The following is a 23,178-nucleotide window of genomic DNA, read 5'->3' as shown; positions in this document are numbered from 1 at the left end:
TTCAGACCGAAAGGTCACACTGAAAAGCTCACCAAGCCCACAGCACTCTGCAGTATACTGTATATATACTGCGGACTATATATATTTGTGTAACAGTACACAAAAATGACAGTTCAATGCATACTGTTGTTTAGAAGTCACATTGCGGTTTGCTTTTAGTGCTACAGGGAAAAAAACAAACCATGATTTTTGTTGGTATTATTTTTTATTTAACTGGTTTAGTGAACAAACTGTCTTTAAAAAAAGTCTGTCAGTGTTGCAGCATATACACAGCAATTTCTGAAAAAAAGCTGAAATGCTTGGATGCAAAATATGTAGAAAAATATTTGAATTAATTATCACACTTTTGTTCTTATCTGCTTCATCTATTTGATGCACACGAGCGCACCAGTTCTTGTTTATGTGCTTGCTGTCAGAATCATTTTTTCTGTAAAATGGAAAAGGCTTGCATTAATTTGTAACACTTACAGACAGGTATACAACCAAATACAGGATGTAAGTTGTGTGCTGAGGGAAATGCATTAAAGAAAACGCACTGACAGTATTGTGAGACGCGTAGCTTGAATTTATGAATGATTGAATTTAAAGAGCTTAATAATATAAAGCACATCTCAAGTTGAAAAGGTGGATCATGCTCTTATCTGACAGCGGCTCCCTCTGTCTTTATATTTCAAATATTAGTATTATTCTGAATTCGCTTTGACATGAAGATAGTCAATGAAGCTGACATGGCATTAAATAAAAGATGTGATACGATCAATATTTTTCAAATGTATTTGTAATATCAAAGTATGTCAGTATAAACAATACTGTCTCATCCTAGATGAACATCTCACAGTTTCATTTGCTTTCCACACACAGAGAAGTTTGGCATGTTCTCTGTATTCGTTCAGTACTCAATTATACTGGGCTGCACGATATTCATATTGCAATATTTTATTTTTATTTGATAAATATTTCAATATGAATACAGTTTCACAAGATGGTTCAGATAGCTCTGTTTTTTGATTATCTACGGAGTCTAACAGTATTCAGGTACAGAAATCGAATAATTACAGTGTAAAAAACAAATGCTTTTCATACTTTGTTTTGTCTCATTTCTAATCTAAATATCTAAAGATAGATCAAGGAAAAAGGTCAATCAAGTAAAAAATATTGTTTTCTTTTCACCTTCAAAAGAAATAAGTCAAAATTAAGGGCTCTATTTTAATGATCTAGGCACAAAGTCTAAAGCGCAAGGCACAAAAGCATTAAGGGCATGTCCGAATGCACTTTTGCTATTTTAAGGACGGAAAAATACGCTATAAGCCACGGAGCATGGTCTAACAAGGTTGAGCTTATTCTCTTAATGAGTTATAGGTGTGATTTGAAAATAAACCATTCAGAGTCTTATCTCTCATATCCCTTTATGAGTCAGTTGCGTCACGCCATGGTGCATTTGCTATTTACATGGCAGACTTTGTAAGTGGAAAAACTAAACACTTCACTAGCAAAACAGTTAAACAGACCATCTGCAGCACGAGGATAAAGAATGAACCTCCTCCAATCAGCCTTTACTCATTTTTTTCTCTTTCTCTCTTTCGTGGATAAGGAAACAGAGTTTTGGGCACTCCCCTAATGACATCAATTAGCCTACATAATTAGTTTTATTTGTTAAGCGCAGAGATTTGTTTCAAAACTATTTCTAAATTCAGCTCTAATTTCCAGCAAACTAATAAATGAACAATAATAACGGAGTGTGGTCAAAAAACTGAGTTATAGGCTGTAACTGAGTTATAAGCTGAAGGATAGTGAGTGAGTATCCCTTATTATGGGTATTGCAATAAGTGGTAAAATATTATTTGATATGGGCGACACGGTGGCTCAGTGGTTAGCACTGTCACCTCACAACAAGAAGGTCGCTGATTTGAGTCCCGGTTGGGTCAGTTAGCATTTCTATGAGGAGTTTGCATGTTCTCCACGTGTTCTCGTGGGTTTCCCTTGGGTGCTCCGGTTTTCCCTACAGTCCAAAGATATGCGGTATAGGTGGAATAATTGGCTGTAGTGTAGGAGTTTGAATGAGTGTGTATGGATGTTTCCCAGTACTGGGTTGCAGCTAGAAGGGCATTTACTGTGTAAAACATATATTGGATAAGTTGGCGGTTCATTCCGCTGTAAAAACCCCTGATAAATAGGGGACTAAGCTGAAGGAAAATGAATAAATGTATATTATTTGATTAAAACTGCCTTCTGAAGCCATGCTGCAAACCAACATGATTAAACACCCAGATTCACATTTTGTCATTGATAACTGACATCTGTGCTTCACCTCTTTTAAAAAAATATAGCACCAGCGGCTCCGTGTAAGCATGTTTGATGTGACCAAGCCTACGCAAACCTGCACACCTCTCCACATTTTCTGCCACGTTTTTTGGGGGGAAATCTGCATAATTGATTTAAACGCAGTCAAATTTGTTCTGGCAGATAAAAAATTATCATTTGCCAATTTATTATATAATAAAAAAAACATGCAAAGGGCAGACCAAGTTGATGATGGACTTCTGAATTCTGCAGGAATCTACAAGAAAATGGTTTTATTTACAGATTTATTTATTTTTTTCCAGAAAAACCTGTTTCTCCAACAATTTAACCCCTTACAGACAAGGAAATATATAAAAAATAATGAAATTATAATGAAATTTAAAAAAAAATTAAAATAAATAGTAATAATTAAAAGAAAAGAATACATATAAATAAATAAAAGGTACTGCCATTATAATTAATTTTCTGGGGATACATTTGTACATCAAGTTACGTTGTGTTACTTTGTACTTACCTTAAACTACAGTGGTGATAGGTTAAGTAATCTCTAAATATACATATCTAAATATATCGTAATACTTTTTCACCTCTTCAGAAAAGTATCAGTCTTCATTTGTAGACATGCAGTCATCATTTTCCCATTATATAGACCTGTTTAAGTCTCTCCACTGAGCCACCTTTTGAGAACCTTCTTCCATTCAATGTACTGTATAATTGTTTTTGCCAACCAATAATAGTATTATTAGGACAAATCTTGTTTCTTCATTATAAATTTTTCTGGGCATTGCTCACAGTAAGCACATAACTGGATCAAGGGGTATTTCTATATCTAACATCTTATCTATTTCTTTTTTTAACATTTTTTCAAAATTCTTGAATCTTAGGACAGGCCCAAAAATGTGTGTAGGATCTCCAATTTTACCCAATTTTCTCCAACACAAAGCAACAGGTGGTCCCTTTACATATGTAGAAATTACAAAAGGAGTATTATTTTTACTTCCAATGAAATTCTTTCCAAAATTGACTAAAATTGCTTTATGACATCCTTTAAAAACAATAACTCAATCCAGATCTCATCCTCAATTATGGTATTTAGTTCTAGTTACCATTTTCCTTTAACATGATCTGTATTTTGTACTGTACATACAGCTGTTTTTCCCTCAAGTATCTGTACATAGTCAGAGAAAACGTTTACTTTTACTTCACATCCAAAACAAAATACTGCACTTTTTACTCCACTGTCCACCTTTTTACACTTGACTACTGCATTTCAGACTGTGGTTTTCACTTCCATTTTGTGGAAGTTTCATTCAAAAGAACTGAAACAAATCCCATAATAAGGTTGTGCTACAAATAATCCATACCCATGGTGAAAGCGGTGAAAGGTGTGTTTGGCTATGTGCTGTATTTTTATCCTGTCATGAAAATAACTTTACGCTTGGTGTTTTAACGTGACCGTAGTATCACAAGCCTGTCTGTGGCGAAAGCTCTTTTGGGTTTACTGTGTGTTGTTACTTCCTTCTTTTTGTATTCTCTTATATTCGGGATTTGTCTGTAATGTTGCTGCTGGAGTTTCCCAGTTTTTTGGGATTATTCATGGTCTGCTAAAAGTAATTTGTTAATTCTAATAAGTTGACTTAATAAACTGTGAGGAGAATAATGACAACTTATTGTAGCCAGTTTTTAAAAACATTTAAGTGACTTTTTTTTATTTTATTTTTTTTATACAGTTAGCAGTTGATTCACGCAAAACATCATGGAGCGTAGGGAAAACATGAATACAGGACCAAAATGTAGTAAAAATTAAATTTGAAGTGGAGAATATGAGTTGTGAACAAGCTAAATCTTGTCAGTAAACCTGTTAAATCAGTTCACAGTTATTTCAAAAGGTCCAGTTTGCATCTAATTCAAGTCAACAAATTTTATGCTTTACATGGTAAATTCAGAAACAGGGGATCCTCTCAACTCAACTGCCTGCGACTGATGGCACTAAATGTTAGCTATAATTCTTGAATTTAAGGATTTTTCATTGCAAATGGAATTCATATTTAGGTCACGACTGTTGGTTGTTTGTGAACAAAATCTGCTGTAAAAGGTCAAGCTGTTTAAGCCCTCTGCATAAAATGGTTGAATGTTGACATGTCCATATTTATGGAGTGTCATCTGAATGGGGTGTAGGTTTATATGAAATAAATATATATATATATATAAAATGAAACCAGTTAATGGTAATATTCAATTCAATTCATGTTTATTTATTTTGTGCTTTTAGAATGTAGATTGTGTTAAAGCAGCTTAACATAGACGTTTTAATACTTTGTAAACTGTGTCAGTCCAGTTTTCAGAGTTGAAGTTCAGTTTAGTTAAGTTCAGTGTGGTTTAATTTTCACTGCTGAAAATTTAGGAGCCATAAATGAGAAGGCTCAACCTCCTTTTGTAGACTTTGCTATTCTAGATATTACCAGAAGCCCTGAGTTTTGAGATCTTAAAGAGCGGGTTGGATTTTAGCAAGACAGAAGGTTGGTTAGATCAATGGTTCTCAAAGTGGGGGTCGGGACCCCCCGAGGGGTCGCGGGACAATGAAGGGGGGGTCGCCTGGTGGTTTCCAAAAATCTATTTATTTTTATTAAGCCATAAGAATTACCATATTTTATCCATAACCTACTGAAGAGAAAAAATATCGTTGTTTATACCATATATAGTTACTATAGTATAGCTTATAGTTATTACTTCTATTGGATTGCAACCCCTGCGGTAATTACATTGTATTAAAGACACAGCAATAGCGTCAGATGCAGCAGATTTCATAACACCTGGTTAAACTTTGTGGCCCATTTACAGCTCTCATACATTAAAAAAATTAAAAGAAGAATAGACTTTGGTTCATTGGTGTGTGTGCGCCATTGCATGCAAGTTTTCTGTATTTATAACCACCTCAGAGGATATTGGGGGTCGCGAGTCACTGGCATTGTCATTTTGGGGGTCGCGGCCTGAAAAGTTTGGGAACCCCTGGGTTAGATAACACAAAGCTAAATTATTGAAAGCTTTATAGGTAAGAAGCAATATTTTATAAACAATATGCAACTGGCAGCCAGTGTAAGGAGGATAAAATTAGAGGGATATGATCATATTTTCTAGACCTGGTGAGAACTCTGGCTGTTGCATTTTGCACTAGCTAAAGTTTGTTGGAGGATGCTGGGCAACCAGCGAACAGAACATTACAGTAATCCAGCCTAGAAGTCATAAAAGCATTAACTAGCTTTTCTGCATCAGAGATGGGTAGCATACTTTGTAATTTAGCGATATTTTTCAGATGAAAGAAGGCATCAATAAAATTAGACATACATTTTTCTTGGAAAATAAATGAATATTTTTTAAATACTTGTAAAACTTAAAGGGTTAGTTCACCCAAAAAATAAAAACTCTGTTATTAATTACTCACCCTTGTGTTTTTCCCAACCTTTGAATCCTTCATTCATCAGAAAACAAATGATGATATTTTAGATGTAATCTAAGAGCTCTTGTTCTCCACAAACTTCATGGATTAAAAGACGTTTAAAGTCCCAAAAAGGAACCAAAAACTTGTCAAAACAAATTTGTATTGCCAACATATTGCAATTAGAATGAGCAGCTCAACACACAACCATCATATTGTCTATAGTAAATACAAACCAGGACCTGACAATGGAAAGAAAACATAGGTGAACAAAGTTTTATTTGATTTAGTTTATTTATTTATTTTTTACAGTGTTCTTGGAGTGTTCTTTGTATGATTACAAAGATATTCTCAAAATATTACTTGTGTATATCAGTGAGTATATCAGATATCAGAGGTTCAGTTGTAATCATACAAAGCTCAAAGAACACTTTTGTTTTCCAAAAAAACTGTAAAATAAATAATACTTATTGTCATTCTCTCGTCTTATTATACCTCTCATCTTATTATACCTATGTTTTCTCTCCATCGTCAGGTCCTGGTTTGTGTTTACTATGGACAACATGATGCTTGCATTTGTACTGCTGATTTAAACAGCAATAAATTGGTAATAAATATGTTTCCTGGAGTTATATTTCATTAGCATATTGCTTGATTTGTATACTTCATTCACTGTTTCTGGCTAACAACTAGAGCTGTTGTTGACAGCGTGTCTGCGACTGTGTGAGCAGAACTGTTTTCATCTTATTTACGTTTTACTGTAAGCTGTTATGTCCTTATTACCTCCAGATTGCACCTGAAATGTTCTGTTTTTTTTTCTCTCTCTGTTTGTCTCTCGCAGGTGTTCCAGGTAAGCCGGTGATAACAGGTTTCGAAGGTGCTGTTCAGGAGGGTGGCAAGGTAACTCTTACCTGCACGAGTTCAGGCAGCAAACCTCCTGCCAAACTACACTGGTACCGTGACCATGTGGAGATTCAAGGTATATATACACATACACTGTTAAAAAAATGCTGGGTTCCACACATTTCCTCCATGTTGTCCCAAAACAAATCGATTAATGCCGAGTTTACACTGCGCGATTTTCAAGCAGTCGTGTCGCTGATGTTATCTGGGGTAGCGTTCTGTTGCTGCTGTGTTTACACTGCAAGATGGATCAGCGACAGGGGGTTTCACACTGTATGACTTTAAAATAGGAAGAATCACTGAAAACTTTGTCCAACACACTTGAAAATTGATAGGAAAACAGCGCGAGGTCATGTAGTAAATCTTTAGTTATTAACTACATAATGAGAAAGAAGCTTTTAGGGGGGTAGGAAATCTACTTACTTTGCTCACCTATAGGTTTGAAGGGAATTACCAATTTCTCCTCAATTTTTTTCCTTTTCGACCCGGTTGCAAAATTTTTCAAGTCACACATCAAACAGACACACGTGCTGCTGCTGCCAAATTTACACTAATTTTTTTCTCCATTTATGGGTCCAAATAGACCGAAAAGAAGGCCTTTTAACTTCTCCCATCCTCCTGCTGTCCTGTAGATACCCATTCTAGTGGATACTGCTCTCTCATTGGCTATAGGTGATCACAGATGTTATGTTCAATCAGAACACATTTCACACGGCATGATTTTGAATCTGCGACAGGTCCTGATATTTAGCATACCAAATATCTCACTGGATCGTCAACTCACTGGCGATTCTCTCAGATCGAGTCTTTGATAGTTCACACTGTGTGATTGGTACTTAAGTGAACGAGCACCAATTTGCTTGTGATTTTGGCCATTTGTCTGCGATTTCTCAAAACCTGTTGGTGAGTCAAAATCTGGGCTAAAATCATGCAGTCTGAACTCACCATAAGTAACTTTATTGTTAACTTGTATAACATGTAAGTTAAACTCAGGAATTGTGTAGATTCAACTCATTTTAAAAACGTAGTTTGAACAATATTTTTGAGAGTACACAGAAATCTTCTCAGAAAGTTTTTGTTTTTGTTGTTCTTGTTGAAATGCACTTGTTAGTTTTTGTTTGCACCAATCTTGATTTTTCATATAACTTGATTTATACTAAACTTGAATCAGTTCAACTAGAACTTATCCAGCATCTATCCAACACATTATTTCAGCAATTTGCCATTTTTGCACGATCTCAGTTGTTCATTTTAGTGTGATTTTAGCTCATCAGCCAGTGAGGGCTCAGGTTAGGGGTTGGGTTTGGGCACATGCCTCCTTTTGTAAATGTTGTTGTATGAATTTGTATGAATTAGCCTTTTCTAACAGTATGTAAAATAGTTTAGAGACTGGGCAATTCTCTTCCACTATTTCCTGCCTGCCTTAGAATTTTGAACAATCTGAAATAGAGCTAAGATTTTACACCTGATTTTATGCTCTTTTCTTCATCTATGTTAAGCTGCTTTGACATAATCAACTTTGTAAAAAGCATTACAGAGTATAGACTATAGAAAGACTCAATTTTTTTTTTTTAATTCTCGCAATTTTTTTTCGAAACTAAATATTAATTTTTAATCTATATAACCCCAGGACTAGGGGAAAACAACATGGGCATAATAAAATAAGAAAACAAATTTGTTGGGGTAGTGGATTTCCCCAAAAAAATAAAAACTTAATACTAAAGATTTCCTTCGGTCGACCACCAAACTCAGACACCCAGTTAAAAGTAGATATGAATAGATTTATAGACAAATGTAATAAATATAAATGAGCATCTCTTCAGGGTGACCACAGGCCAAAATAACAAACAAAAGAATCTATAAAGTAAATGCACTAAATTACCTATTACTATTTAAAGAAAAATACAGGAAGCTTACCTTTCTCCCTAAACATACTGTAAACATAGTCAAAAGTAATTAAATAAATAGGCAGGCCAGTCCTACAAGCTCAAACTCTCAAAATAAGTTAACGTATGAACAATGGTACAAAATTGATTGTTGGGCGTTGGCCGGAGGGGTAAGGGAAATCCAGGAGCTCCACTCCCAGCACCGAACGCAGCACAAATGAGCTCCCCGAACCCTGCCGGAAGCTCCTTTTTATACAGGCCTCCGAGACCAGCAGCCAATCAGAACACGAGATCACACCGGTGTGGGAGCCTATGGGATAATAGAAAACAACAACAAGAAGGCGGTATGAAGAAAAATACATGCAGTTCGCAATAATAAATAAATAAATAAACCGTAACAGAATCACTTAACCACACTATAATGAAAACTGTCATTTAAAACTATCCTTTAAACCGTAAATAATAAGTTACTGTTCTCTATAACTCTGAAAACATCATAAAATAAGGTATTCAATCAACAATGGTCAAAATTTGTTTAATTTAATGGAGAATATCTTGTGTTTTTTCCCCTGTGACATCTGAACTATCAATACAGTATGACTCCTGGCTCTTCAATGCTGTGTCTCTTTTAACCCTTCATTTACATACACTTTGTGCTACAAAATTATTGTAATGCATTTTGTATGCAAGCCCAGAACAGAGATTGGAGTTAAAAACAAAGCAATGTCTGGTTGCCGATTGTGTGTTTGAAGCAAAAACTGTTAAACGGTGCTTATAAGTTTTTGTTTACATATTGAAGCTCACTTAAACTGGCAGTTGCTTGGAGTTTTATTTCAGTATGTTGATGTACATTCAACTGGAACTGAATATTGATTTGGGGGTGGGGCTTTCTTTCTGTGCATCATTCCCTCATAGCAAACTAATGATAAGAGGGGCATTGTTAAGATTATTGCTACTGAAGCATCAGAGCTTGATTGAAGATTCCCAAAACAGTGTTTTTTTTTGTTTTTTTTTGTTGTTGTTGGATTAAATAGCATGGATTAATTGTTCACCTAAAAATAACTATGTGCACTAGAAAAATAGACATTGTAAGTTGTGATTTCACATGGTCTCTAAGAATTCCCATTGTGTTTGTGTATGTTTGCAGGGCGTCCTGATGTCGTGGAGTCCAATCCTAATGAACCGACCTACACAGTGACTAGCGAACTCACGCTGTCTGTCAGCAGAGACGACAACGATGCTCTGATCGCCTGCGCCGTGGACCATCCATCCATCGCCAATGGAGACAAGAGGACAGAGCAGCCCCTCAACGTCCTCTGTAAGACATGCATGCAAAAGCCAGAAAGCGTATTTCATGCAGCTGTTGTGTGGAGCTGAACGGTATGACTGTGTACTGCTGTGCGACTTTAAAAATGTCAGCCTAATATGTTTATACCACAGAAAATGCACCATGTCAGACAGGTGCTTTCAGCGTAGACAACCTAAGCATTTTATGTTTGGATGCATATGTTGGGAATACTTCGTAATTGTAGGCTGTTTACAGATGGTTTGCGATGTCACATGGTGCCGCCTTAAATATAGAAATCAACTGATGTGCGGTCACACCATCACAGCTCTTTTTGTCACATATTTTACAACAGCTTCAAACTTCAGCTCATGCAAACCTATAGTTTTAGGCATTGCATTTAAAACGTGTTAGATCGGTGCATGCTTTCTTTGAAAAATAAGTACAGTACCACAACCTCACGTTGCTGTCACCAGCTCCTTGTTTGAGCCTCAGAAATGTGTTGGAGTATATATATATCGCAGTTTTTATTATGTTTTAACACAAGAACAAACAAAAAAAAATCTTAAGCAGATGTTTTGGTGTTGCTTTTTAGGTCATGAATCAGTTGCTGTGAATCTTCTTTTTTAATTTGGGTATGAGTTAAGGACAAAAGGATTAAAATAAAAAGTGGCTTACATGGCTTTTGTTTTTAATATATTAAATTATAAAAATATTAGCAAATCCAATATATATATTATATAAAGCATTCACTTAATGTCATTATCTCATTTGAAGTGGCGTTTAGGGTCTTTTGCAACTGAACTGTTCATATATATATATATATATATATATATATATATATATTTATATATATATATATATATATATATATATATATATATATATATATATATATATGTATGCAAAACTCTCTAAATATATATATATATATATATATATATATATATATATATATATATATATATATATATATATATATATATATATATATATATATATATATATGAACAGTTCAGTTGCAAAAGACCCTAAACGCCACTTCAAATGAGATAATGACATTAAGTGAATGCTTAAGGCACATACTACACCATCAACAAATAGATTTGCTTTAAATTATCAAAATCCAAGCGTCAGCGCATTCAGAAATGACAGTTTGTTGGCAAAAGGCCTTTGACAGCAAAAGCCACTCTGTTCCGAGAACCAATCAGAAGGCGTGAATCACATCATATGTCAGAGCACAGGTGGATTTAGCTGGTTTTGAGGCAAAAGAAAATCTATCTTGTTAAAAACCAAAGAATTGTCTAAAGTTACAATTTTGAAAAAAGTTATACTAGTTAATAACCTCATTATCCATAAAATGAAACTTCTGAACCTAATAATTGGAGCCTGATAGAAAATGCTAATTTACAAGAAAAGAGGTCTGATGGATTGCTAGATTGCTAGAGAGTTTTGCATCTGGATTCTTCAAATTACAAATATACAGTTGAAGTCAGAATTACTAGCCCCGGTGTGTTTTTTTTTATATTTATATATTTCCCAAATGATGTTTAACAGAGCAAGGACATTTTCACAGTATGTCTGATAATATTTTTTCTTCTGGAGAAAGTCTTATTTGTTTTATTTTGGCTAGAATAAAAGCAGTTTCTAACTTTTTAATTATCATTTTAAGGTCAAAATTAGTAGCCCTTTTAAGCTATATTTATGTCTGATAATCTACAGAACAAACCATCGTTATACAATAACTTACCTAGGGGCTAATAATTTTGTCCTTTAAATATTTTTTTAAAAAAGTTAAAAATTGCTTTTATTCTAGCCGAAATAAAACAAATAAGACTTTCTCCAGAAGACAAAATATTATCAGGCATACTGTGATAATTTCCTTGCTCTGTTAAACATCATTTGGGAAAAAATTGAAGAAGAAAAAAAATCAAAGGGGGGGCTGATAATTCTGACTTCAACTGTATAGTGGTGTGAAAATTGTTTGTCACTTTGAAGATTTTTCATTAGTTTGCATGTTTGTCACACTTTAATGTTTCAGATCATCAAACTAATTTAAATATTAAAACATTAGCAATATTAGTATAAATTAAATATTAGTAAATATGTAAATATCACTTATTAACACAAGTAAACACATTGTGCAGTTTTTAAATTAGGGTTTTTTATTACTACAGGAAAACAAAATACAAAACTACCTTTTAAAACATAACTCTGGTTTATCACACCGTTATCCAAACCTTTATGAATTTCTATGTAAGTCAGTGGTTACAGGTTTCTAGCTTTATTCAAAACCCCTTTTTTTGTGTTCAACAGAAGAATGATCAGTTTTCGACCAAGTGAAGTAAAATGATGACCAAATTAGACAATTCGATGGAACTATCCCTTTTTAACCAATGGAAATGCAGAGAGTGTTTAGGAAACCTGTTTGAACAATCATTTAGTCTTGATTTACTCTCTGTAAATTCTCCAGTAGAATCCTAATAATGACAGGCGGTTTCCAGTTTCCTCCACAAGTCCAAAGACATGTGGTATAGGTGATTTCCGTAAACTAAATTGCCTGAAGTGTATGTGTGTGAATGAGAGTGTTTGGTTGTTTCCTGGTAATTGTAGCTGGGAGGGCATCCGCTGCAGAAAACATATGCTGGATAATTTGACGGTTCATTCCGCTGTGTCGAACCCAGATTAATAAAGGGACTAAACTGAAAAGAAAATAAATGAATAATCCTGATAATTAAGCAGTTTATGGACATGGTTCAGTTAGTGGTGCTGCAGGTCACATGTGTCGCAACAATGTTAGTTTGGCTACATGGTTTTTATGATAACTCTGGATCTGTGTGAAAAAGTGTTTGACCCCCTGTTAAAACATAGCTTAACACCTCAATTCAATTTCCCTAGCCACACCCAGGCCTGATTACTGCCAAACCTGTTCATAATAAACAAATCACTTAAATAGGGCCTGAGTGACAAAGTGAAGTGTAGACCAAAAGATCCTCAAAATCTAGACACCATACATAGGTTCAAAAAAATACAATACATTCAAAACAATATATTTCTACACAGTATATGCATATGAAGGAAAGGCACTGCAAACATGGACAAACAAAACTTTGTTTGTGTTTTTCTCAGTTTCACCAAGAGTGTCGATTCATCCTGAAAGTGACCTGCCCAGAGAAGGAGAGAAGTTTTACCTGCAGTGTGTGGGGAACGGAAATCCAGAGTAAGACAAACACACACACACACACACACACTCTCTCATTTCCATCTTTGACATTCATGTTTTATGTATGAAGCTGAAAATGGTCAGCCTATTGATCTCCTTTCTCTCCTTTGCACACACAAACACATGCATGCGGCTCATTTTGACAGTATCACCAAGGTATTTGTGTTGATGTTACATGAGAAAGGAGAGAAAAACAGCAAGGATCAGAGACTTCCTTACATAGAGTTGTTTTAAATACAGTCTCTATGATCTGACTGATTTCAGCTGCTCTCTTTCTGCAGCTAAAGGATGAAACGTTATTATTTCAGATATATATTTATTACATTTCTAGCTACTTAAGCCCGGTTCTATCACATAAATATTTCTCTCTGGAAATAGCAGTTAATGTAATTGAATATCACCCTCTGCTGGTGCAGGATCGCATTACAGCTCATTACGGCTCCTGACATCCATTAGTAGCACACCGAGAGCTATTCAAGCCCATTTAGACATCCCATAGTGTCTCCGTGTCGCATTTTCTCATCTGCTTTCACTCTGTATCGCTTCCTTACTGGAATGGGAGCTGAAACAGAGGGTTTTATCTGAAGGAGATACAGCACTTGGCAGCATTTACAGTATTCGTAATGGTAATGACGATATATGCATTAAATAAACAAACATATGAGGGTAATCAGGATTGTTTTTAAAGGAAATGAATGTTGTTTAAGGCACTAAATGTATCAAAGCTGACAGAAAAGATAATTATAGTGTTAGAAAATATTTATATTTGAAATGAATGCCCTTGAATGTTTAAAAAAATGTTTGTTTATTAGAGAATTGTGTACTTTATGATAACATTCTGAACACATTCCATGTATTATACAGTTTGAAATCATATTTTAGTGTATTTTAACAAATTTGTTTTTAGAAATATTAATAATAGACATTTTCTGTGCATAATAAAAAAGGATCCTCTAGGCATGCAGTTTTTATTTGTGTAGAGGCTATTCCATCATCTCCTGGGATCCCTAGGTCTAAAGTACCACCTTTACTGATGACACTCAGATATACATTCACTCCAAACCTGGTGATCTTTCAGCTGTTACACACTTGGGACACTGTATTTTGGAGGTAAAAAAATGGATGTCCCAAAATGTTTTGTGCCTAAACACTAACAAGACAGAGCCTATGGTTATTGGTTCTTCCAACCAACTACATAAAACTAAACCTCTTAAAATTAACATAGATGGCTCTGCTGTGGAGGATCAGGCCAAATAAAGAATTTGGGGGTAATATTTGACAAAAATCTGACATTTGACCCCCACGTGCTGACCACTGTAAAGACTTCATTGTTTCATCTCAAACACATTTCAAGAATCTGCCCCATTCTGTCCTTTTCTGTGGTAGAAAGACTGATTAATACTTTCATTTTTTCCCACTTAGACTACTGCAATGGTTTGCTAGCTGTTGTTTCCAAAAGTAAAATCAATAAACTACAATATGTTCAAAACTCCTGAATTCTGAAAGGGACCGAAATCAGAGAACACATTAATCCTGTTTTGTAATCTCTCCAATGGCTACCAGCCAGATTCTGTATTAATTTTAAAATCCTCATGTTTACATACATGGCCCTGGATGGTTTGGCTCCACACTCCACACTTTCCACATGACCTCCAATCCTCTGACTGTGGTCTTTTTAACAGTCCCATCCACTCATCTGCGATCTATGGGTGGCCGGGCTTTCTGATCGCAGGTTCCGAGGCTCTGGAACTCTCTCCCCTTTAACATTAGACATGCTGAATCTTTAAAATTGTTTAAATCATCCTTGAAAACTCACTACTTTACACTCGCCTACTTATGAGGTGTGCACTCTTGGGTTGTTTTATGTTTCTAGATATTTGAATGTTTTATCAATTTTGAATATTTTATTTCGAATGATTCAGTTTTACTGTTATTCTTAACTGTTTTTAAATCCGTATTTTTTGTCTAAAGCGCTTTGAGAATTAAGTTTTAAAGGTGCTATATGAAAATAATTTATTATTATTAATATTATTATTATTATTATTATTCATTCTTTTTTTTTTTTGGCTTGGTCCCTTTATTAATCTGGGGTTGCCACAGCAGAATGAACCAACAACTTATCCAGCACATGTTTTCACGCAGCTGATGCCCTTCCAGCTGCAACCCATCTCTGGGAAAATAATAATAATAATAATAACAATAACAATAATAATAATAATTATTATTATTATTAAATATTGACTTTTCTAAATGGATAACATTGCTATTGTGTTGTATAAAAATTAATATGAAATCATGACACATATTTTATTCAAAACCCAATGCTCATTTTGATTGAAAACATTTTGATTTTAAATTTTGGCACAATTGTCATTGGTAGTTATTGTACAACATTGATAGTTACAGAAGAATGGAAAAATTATACAAAATCAAACAAAAGTGCTCAGGGGTAGCTTAAATAATGTGTCGCTGCTCTTTGGGTTGGGATTCATCATAACAAAAAGCAAAAATCAGTCCAAGACGCTCGAAAAATGTGGAAAAAATTTAAACGTTTTAATTCACATGGCTAATCCTTAAAAAACCAACACATTTCAGCAAAGAACTGTCTTCATCAGGGTAAAGTTGCTGCCTTCAAGGCAGTTCTTTGCCAAAATGCGTAGGTTTTTTAAAGGTTTAGCCATGTGAATAAAAGGCTTTTTAATATTTTTTCCACATTTTTCGAATGCCTTGGACTGATACTTAAACACATAAATGGGCTGCACAGTGACACAGTGGGTAGCACCATCGCCTCACAGCAAGAAGGTCCCTGGTTCGAGCCTCGGCAGGGTCAGTTAGCATTTCTGTGTGGAGTTTGCATGTTCTCCCCATGTTTGCGTGTGTTTCCTCCGGGTGCTCTGGTTTTCCCCACAAGTCCAAAGACATGCGGTACAGGTGAATTGCGTAAGCTAAATTGTCAGTAGTGTATGTGTGTGAATGAGAGTGTATGGTTGTTTCTGGAAGGGCATCCACTGCGTAAAATATAAGTTGGATAAGTTGGTGGTTCATTCCGCCATGGCGACCCCAGATTAATAAAGGGACTAAGCCGAAAAGAAAATGAATGAATGAAGGAATGAATGAATGAATAAACACATAAATCCTATAAACAGCATAAATCTATATATCCTTCCTCTTTGGTGTCTTACTGTATGGCAAGTAACAGATCATATGACAGAAAAATGAACTACAAAAGACTAAATCATTCTATCAGCATCAATAAGGATCATATTATTTTGGTTTACTCATGTGCTCAAATAATGATACGCCTGCGTCCCCTCTGTAGTTCCCTAAATCCCTGTAACACACGCAGACACGCTGATTTAGACACGCATGAGGAAAAGCTACAGTTAGTTGGTCGTGTGACTGGAATTTAAAGATGAAGTGTGTAATTTTTTTGATGCTAAAATACTTTCTTTCATCCCAGCAGTAGGCTGACTTCCTCGGGAAGTGTGAACGCTGTGTGGAGTTAGCAAAACATTTCTCTGATCTTCTGAATACTAGAAACACTGGCTTAGCCAATGGTAGAACTTTAAGGCAAGGGTGGGGCTTTTTGTTTAGCTTAAGAAGTAGTTCACCCAAAAATGTACTCATAATTTCTCAGAGTGGTTCCAAACCTTTATGACTTTCTTTCTTCTGTTGAATATAAATTAATATATTTTGAAGAAAGCTGAAAACCTGTAACCATTGACTTTCATGTTTTGTCCAACAAATACTACTGTATGTAAGTCAATGGTTACACTTTCCAGCTTTCTTTAAAATATAAAACTTTGGGTTCATTAGAGGACCATTTTGGCACAAGTAAAGGATCAGCAAATGATGACAGAATCATCAGATTTGGGCGAACTATTCCTTTAAGCAATGGGAAATGCAGAGAATGTTCAGGAAACCTGTTTAAACACAATCATTACCCTTGGTTTAAAAGCCTCCAGTGAAAATCTCCAGTCAAATCCTGATAGTTAAGCAATTTATGGATCTTGATGTTTTGATCAGTGGTGCTACTGGTCACGTAGGTGGCAACAATAATCAGGGCATCTTCCGTCCATTGCATATACGTTTTCAAACTAAAAAAGAAAAACCAAGAAAACGGCAATTTTTCAGTTCTTCTTTTGCTCACAAAAAAAACGAAGAAAAAAAATAGATTTTGGTTTGATTTTTTTTTTTTTTTGGTTTAAGGTAGGAAAAGAGAAAACGACTTTAAAATTCATTATACACATTTAGGAGGTGCTCAAACACCCTTTTTCCTCTGATTGGCCAACCAAAATTGTGACATCACCCTCAAAATAAAAGTCCTCGTTGGATCAACTCCTAGGCTTTTAATTATTAATATTTAATTATATACATAAACTATGTTGACATATTCAATCATATTCGATCAATTAGCAGGCTTACATTCATTGCATATGCATAAATAAAAAAAAACATTAATTGGCAGTATTATTACATATTTATCATTAAAATAAGGTCATAGTTTGCAGCTGTGCACCTGATGCTGAGCAAAGGTAGCCATTTCCGAGCAGAACCTGGTATTCATGATTGCTTCCAAGCTAGGCCTATATAATAATAATTATAATAATATAAAGGGACTAAGGTGAAAAAAATGAATACATTATAGCCTATATACATATATACGTCACAAGCTCAGATTTGGTTGGCCAATCAGAGGAAAACGGGCATTTCAGCCCCGCTTAAATGTGTATAATGAATTTTAAAGTCGTTTTTCGTTTTCCTACCTAAACCAAAAATTTTAAATCGAGCCAAAATCTCATTTTCCCATATTTTGTGAGCAAAAGAAAAAACAAAAAACAACCGTTTTTGAATTTTCCTTTCTTTTTTTTTTGAAAAAGGATATGGAATGGACAGAAGATACCCTGATTAACAATATTAGTTTGGCTGCATGATTTTCTTGTCTTCTGATTAACTGAAGTCTGGATCGCTTTACTTGACATGTGATTGAGCTTTGCCGTATTCGGGACACTCTCCAGTGCGTCCCTCTGTGCTCCGCAGCTCTTTTGATAGTGTGCCAAATTGCAAAACCCTTCAATCTGCTCAATTAAACGACGCTTTCTGCTTTGCTTTTGATGTAAAATTTCAAAACGCTGTATATGTGGTCCGTTTTGTAATGTAATCTCTCCCTCTCTCCCTCTCTCAGGCCGAATGCGTTTGTGTGGCGGAGGAAAGAGGGAGAGCTCCCCCCGCTGGCCAAGGTGGATGGTGCGTTCCTGCGATTCGAGTCCCTCAACAAGTCGGATAACGGCGTTTACGAGTGCCAGGCTGATAATGGGATTGGCATGGGGGACGTAGCACACACCCTCCTGGTACAAGGTAATTAACCACAGACCAGCGACGAGGAGGGATGGATGGCAAGAAAAGGTGTATTCGTCATCATTAAATGTCTTCTGCTGTTTTACGTTGACTTCCACGTCTCTTTTTTCTGAATTTTACTTTCCTTTCTTTTTTGTTTCTCTCTTTTGTGCATGACACACTCTTTATTTCCTCTTCCATCATCCCTCCCGCTCGTCATCCATCTCTCCATCTGCCGTCTTCTTTTTTGTCTTCTTTTCCTTCATCTTCCAAGAGGGAGATCCAGATTACCTAATTCCCTCCTTTACTCTTCCTTCATCTACCGTTTCTCCCACATCTCTTTCTCAAACTTCTGTTTTACCCTCGACCGAAGGCGAAACTCTTCCTCCAACCTCCTCTTCATCGTCTTCCACTGTCATCCCCACATTCACTCTTCCCATCCCCTCGACTCCTTCAGCTCCTCCGACTGTTCCTCCTTCTCCCGAATCTCCCACCACTGCTCTGTCCAATGCTCTGTTCCCTGAACTCACTCCTCCGGCTTACACCCCTCCCTCAACCCCCACCATCCCCCCCGCCACTCCATCATCTGTCCCTCGGCTGAATGGAGTTTACACCTTTACAGGTAATCCATCGAGCACACACACAAACCTGATCACAGTTTAACATGCCTCTGCCTTCTCTGTGTGTTTGTGTGTGTGTATGTGTTTGTGAGTGTGTGTGTGTGTCTTGTTTTCCTTACATTGTGGGGACAAGAATAGCAATACCAGTATAATTTGACCCAAAAAAAGTCCCCATGATGAAGATGGCTCATAAATCACACAGATTTAAGTATTTTGAATGTGTAAAAATGCGTGTGTTTAGGGGTAGGTTTGGGGTAAGGGGATAGAATATAGAGTCTATACTGTATAAAAATCATTACCTCTATGGAAAGTCCCCAAAAAGATAGCTGTGCAAGTGTGTGTGGGTGTGTGTGAGATTGGGATGGGCATCATTACCCAAGTGCTTTGAGAAGAGACAGCAATGATCGATCTTGACATCACAATAATTGGCTTGACTTTTAAACTGCACAACATTTTGGACTAATCAAAATTCAGTAACAACTAGACACGCATGAGACAAAGGGGACTCGATTTTGATTTTGCCATTTATTTATTATATTGGCATTTACATTTTTGTCAAAGAGATTTGTCACAAACTAATGCTTTTATTATGAAATGATGCATTCAATTTAAAAGTGGCAGTGAGGACTACATTGTCTTTTTATCAAAATAGTCTTTAAAAATATCACAGTGTTTTTTAAAAGAGACAAATTAAGCTGCACAACTAATATTAATTTTAATAATAGGGTTTTGGGGATATGTGGAAAGCCACAAACTGAGTGTTAGAATAAAATGAGCCAGTTTTGGACTCACAGATAAATGAATACTGTACAATAATGAGTGTAAAAAATAATATTTATTGACTCTATAATAATAACAGACACGATGTGACTGGAGAATTGATGTCAAAGATCCCTAACCTGATTTCACCAAGTAGGGCATGTTCCTGATTTAACATCTCTGTTGATCCTGTTGAAAACATTCCAATCAGCCAATCAGAAGTAGGGGATGTGTGTTGACCATGTATGTTAAGTTTAGGTTTACGGTTATGTTTATGCACTTCTACATGATTGTTCCCCTCTAATAACTATTATTCCCCTCTGATCTTGGGAATAATTTACAGTTATGGTTTGGTATAGGGGTAGAGAATAGGTATGGATTACATTTTCCAACAAAAATAATGTTTTAGGATCAACATAGATGTTAATCCAGGATCACATCGTACTTAGCAAAATCATGATGTGCGTGGGAGATTCAGCTTTTAAACACAGGGGCAAACTTTAAAATGTATTTTAATGAATTAAAAAAATAATGATAAATTGTTATTATATTCCACGATATTGCTCTATTTTCTATTAAATATATCCAGTCTCCAGTGGAAATAAAAAAGAAATAGAGTATTTTTATGTAATTTATATCACTTAAGGACATTAAACTCAACTCCAGTTAACACATTGTTCACCCAAAAATACAAATTCTGTCATCATTTACTCACCCTCATGTTCATCCAGTGTTTTATAACATTTATTAAATGGATCATCCGAGGCATGCTTAGGCCAATCTAAAAATTTCATACACTAAGTTTACAGATGTAAGATTTTCTTCATTAGAGAGAAAACTGTTCAATTTATAATTGAATCGTTATTTCGAGTTGAACCTTTTCATTTGTTTGATTTACTTCTCAAAACCGCTCCAAATGATTCATTCATGAAATCGGCTCATTTGGCTAAGTACTATTTATTTTAACAGATGAATGGAGTGCAGGAATATTAATAAATGATCATTTAAAGCTTTCATATTGAATCGTTACATCTTCAGTCCTCATTCACACAGCACATAGTATTCACAAATCCATACTTCACAAAGTGAAAGTGAGTAAACAATGTCAGAATTTCCGTTTTTATGGTTATAGTAATGTACTAAATAAATCAACTTTAGTCTTTATAGACTAACAGCTTCCTAAAAAAAAAAAGCCCTCATGTTCATCCAGTAGGCATGGGCCGGTAAAAGATTCTGACAGTATGAAAACATTGGATAACAATATCACGGTTTTACAATATCACGGCATTGCGATTACTACTCTAAAATAAGTTCTTTTTTAAATGACTGGGTAAAAAACAACAACTTTTTCCCCTTTGAACACAACATATTTTATTTTGTGAAAGAGTTCAAATATTTTGAAGCGGTAAACAAGTCTGAATAATTCAAATGAATCACCGACTCAAATGAATCAAAAACACAGATTTATTTACAATTTAAAACGGCATATTTGGATATCTTTTCTGCTGGAGATACTGTTGTCTAAGAAATAAAAAGTAAAATGTAAATAAAAAAATCTTACACATACCTTAGGAACGGTATTACAGAAAATTTTAGCGGTTAAAACGTTGACATTACCAAACCGCGACATACCTTAAAAACGATTATCGTCCCATGCCTATCATCCAGTACTTTATAACATTTATTTCATTGAAAATCTAAGGCATGGTTGGGTCAATATAAAAATGTGAATGAGAACTGTGTTTGTCAACCTGCATTAATGACCAAACACATCATAAACATAGCATAAAAGTGTGTTATAAAAGTCTTCTGGAGCCATACGCTATTACAGATGTAAGCTTTTCTTCATAAGAGAGAAAACTGTTCAGTTATGAATGAATCATTATTTCAAGTTGAACCTTTTCAACAATTTGTTTGATTTACTTCACAAAACCACTCCAAATGATTCATTCATGAACTTGACTTGTTTGACTAAGTTCTGTTTATTTTAACAGGTAAATGGGGTGGAGGAATATTAATAAATGTCCATTTAAAACTCAAAACCCCTCACATAAAGCTTACAAATTGAAGCTTTACAGCCTCAGTCCTCATTCACACAGCACATACAGTAGTCTTCACAAATCCATATTTAACAACATGGAAGTGAGTAAACAATGACAGAGTTTCTGTATTAGGTTTATACTTATGTAAATAGAGTAATGTTAGTGATTATAGACTAACGGCTTCTTAAAATAAACCTTATGGATAATCTGAGGCATGCTTAGGTCAATATAAAAATGTGAATGAGAACTGTGTTTGTCAAGCTGCATTAATGACCAAACACACAATAAAGATAGCATAAAAGTGTGTTATAAAAGTCTTCTGGAGCCATACGCTAGATTTACAGATGTAAGATTTCCTTCATGATAGAGAAAACTGTTCAGTTATGAATGAATCATTTTTTCGAGTTGAACCTTTTTAACAATTTGTTTTATTTACTTCACAAAACCACTCCAAGTGATTCATTCATGAACTTGACTCATTTGACTAAGTACTGTTTATTTTAACAGATGAATGGAATGGAGGAATATTAATAAATATTCATTTTAAACTCAAAAATCCTCACATAAAGCTTTCAAATTGAAGCTTTACAACCTCATTCACACGGCATATAGTCTTCACAAATCCATATTTCACAACTTGAGAGCGAGTAAACAATGACAGGTTACTCTTATACTAATATAAATAGAGCAATGTTAGTGTTTATATTCTAACAGCTTCTTTTAAAAAAAAAAAAAAAAGCGCAGATGTGTAGACCCTTAAGCACTTGAGTCCTCGTCTGATTCATCTTTCAGGAACCTGTGCAGACAGAAATGCCCATCCCTGGTGTGTGGGTGGAACAGCTTGAATGTGTCACTTCATACGCGAGCAGGTTGTGTTTTTGTGCGCGCGCGAGAAAGATAGAGATGTATATTGAGATCTCCAGTGCAGTATCACAGAAGCATGTTGAGCAGCATCTGCTGTCGGCTTTGACTGTAATGCAGGATTTAACCAGTCACATCTCACCGCAAAGCCTCTGATTATCCAGAAACACAATCTGACACCACACCTTCCCTCCAGCAAACATCCGCTTCAATTATTTCATTATTTCGCTACGTAAAATCCTCTTTAATACTGTTGCGAGATACTTATTCTCTGGGAGAGTTCTGCACACACACACACACACACTTTCTTGCACACATTTTTTTTTTCATCGTTTCTCTTTGTTCCTTTTCTTGCTTCATATCTCCACTCATGTGGTCCTCATCCATCCATCCACTCATCCATCCATCCATTCATCCCTTCATCCTCTTGAGAAGAAGCCGGAGAGAACGCCGCAGGTATTGTCACCTCAAACTTTCTCTCTTTTCTTTTTCTTTCGTTTCTTCCTATTTGTTTCTTTTAGAATT

The 23,178-nt window shown here is 35.3% G+C and overlaps 2 protein-coding genes across 8 annotated transcripts in view; both read left to right on the top strand.

The window, feature by feature from the left end:
- The window catches only part of zeb1a (zinc finger E-box binding homeobox 1a), a 368,188-nt gene that overhangs the window by 84,538 nt on the left and 260,472 nt on the right, over nucleotides 1-23,178 (top strand). The gene's annotated exons all lie outside the window — the stretch shown is intronic.
- The window catches only part of cadm3 (cell adhesion molecule 3), a 139,778-nt gene that overhangs the window by 94,508 nt on the left and 22,092 nt on the right, over nucleotides 1-23,178 (top strand). For 2 of the 7 annotated variants that reach the window (XR_012389363.1, XM_073921117.1), the window contains exons 5-10: nucleotides 6,579-6,716; nucleotides 9,674-9,844; nucleotides 12,941-13,031; nucleotides 18,220-18,392; nucleotides 18,646-18,993; nucleotides 23,089-23,109. Coding sequence is in view for 4 of the 7 variants with exons in the window: in XM_073921117.1 (XP_073777218.1) it covers nucleotides 6,579-6,716; nucleotides 9,674-9,844; nucleotides 12,941-13,031; nucleotides 18,220-18,392; nucleotides 18,646-18,993; nucleotides 23,089-23,109 (942 nt within the window). In the remaining 3 variants the exon portion in view is untranslated. The remainder of the gene's footprint in view (nucleotides 1-6,578; nucleotides 6,717-9,673; nucleotides 9,845-12,940; nucleotides 13,032-18,219; nucleotides 18,393-18,645; nucleotides 18,994-23,088; nucleotides 23,110-23,178) is intronic. The other 5 variants (XR_012389364.1, NM_001431072.1, XR_012389365.1 and 2 more) reach the window with 3 other exon arrangements.

This window comes from Danio rerio, chromosome 2, assembly GCF_049306965.1.
Source record: "Danio rerio strain Tuebingen ecotype United States chromosome 2, GRCz12tu, whole genome shotgun sequence".
NCBI classification, from domain to species: domain Eukaryota; kingdom Metazoa; phylum Chordata; class Actinopteri; order Cypriniformes; family Danionidae; genus Danio; species Danio rerio.
This window is presented reverse-complemented; position numbering and strand designations above follow the sequence as displayed.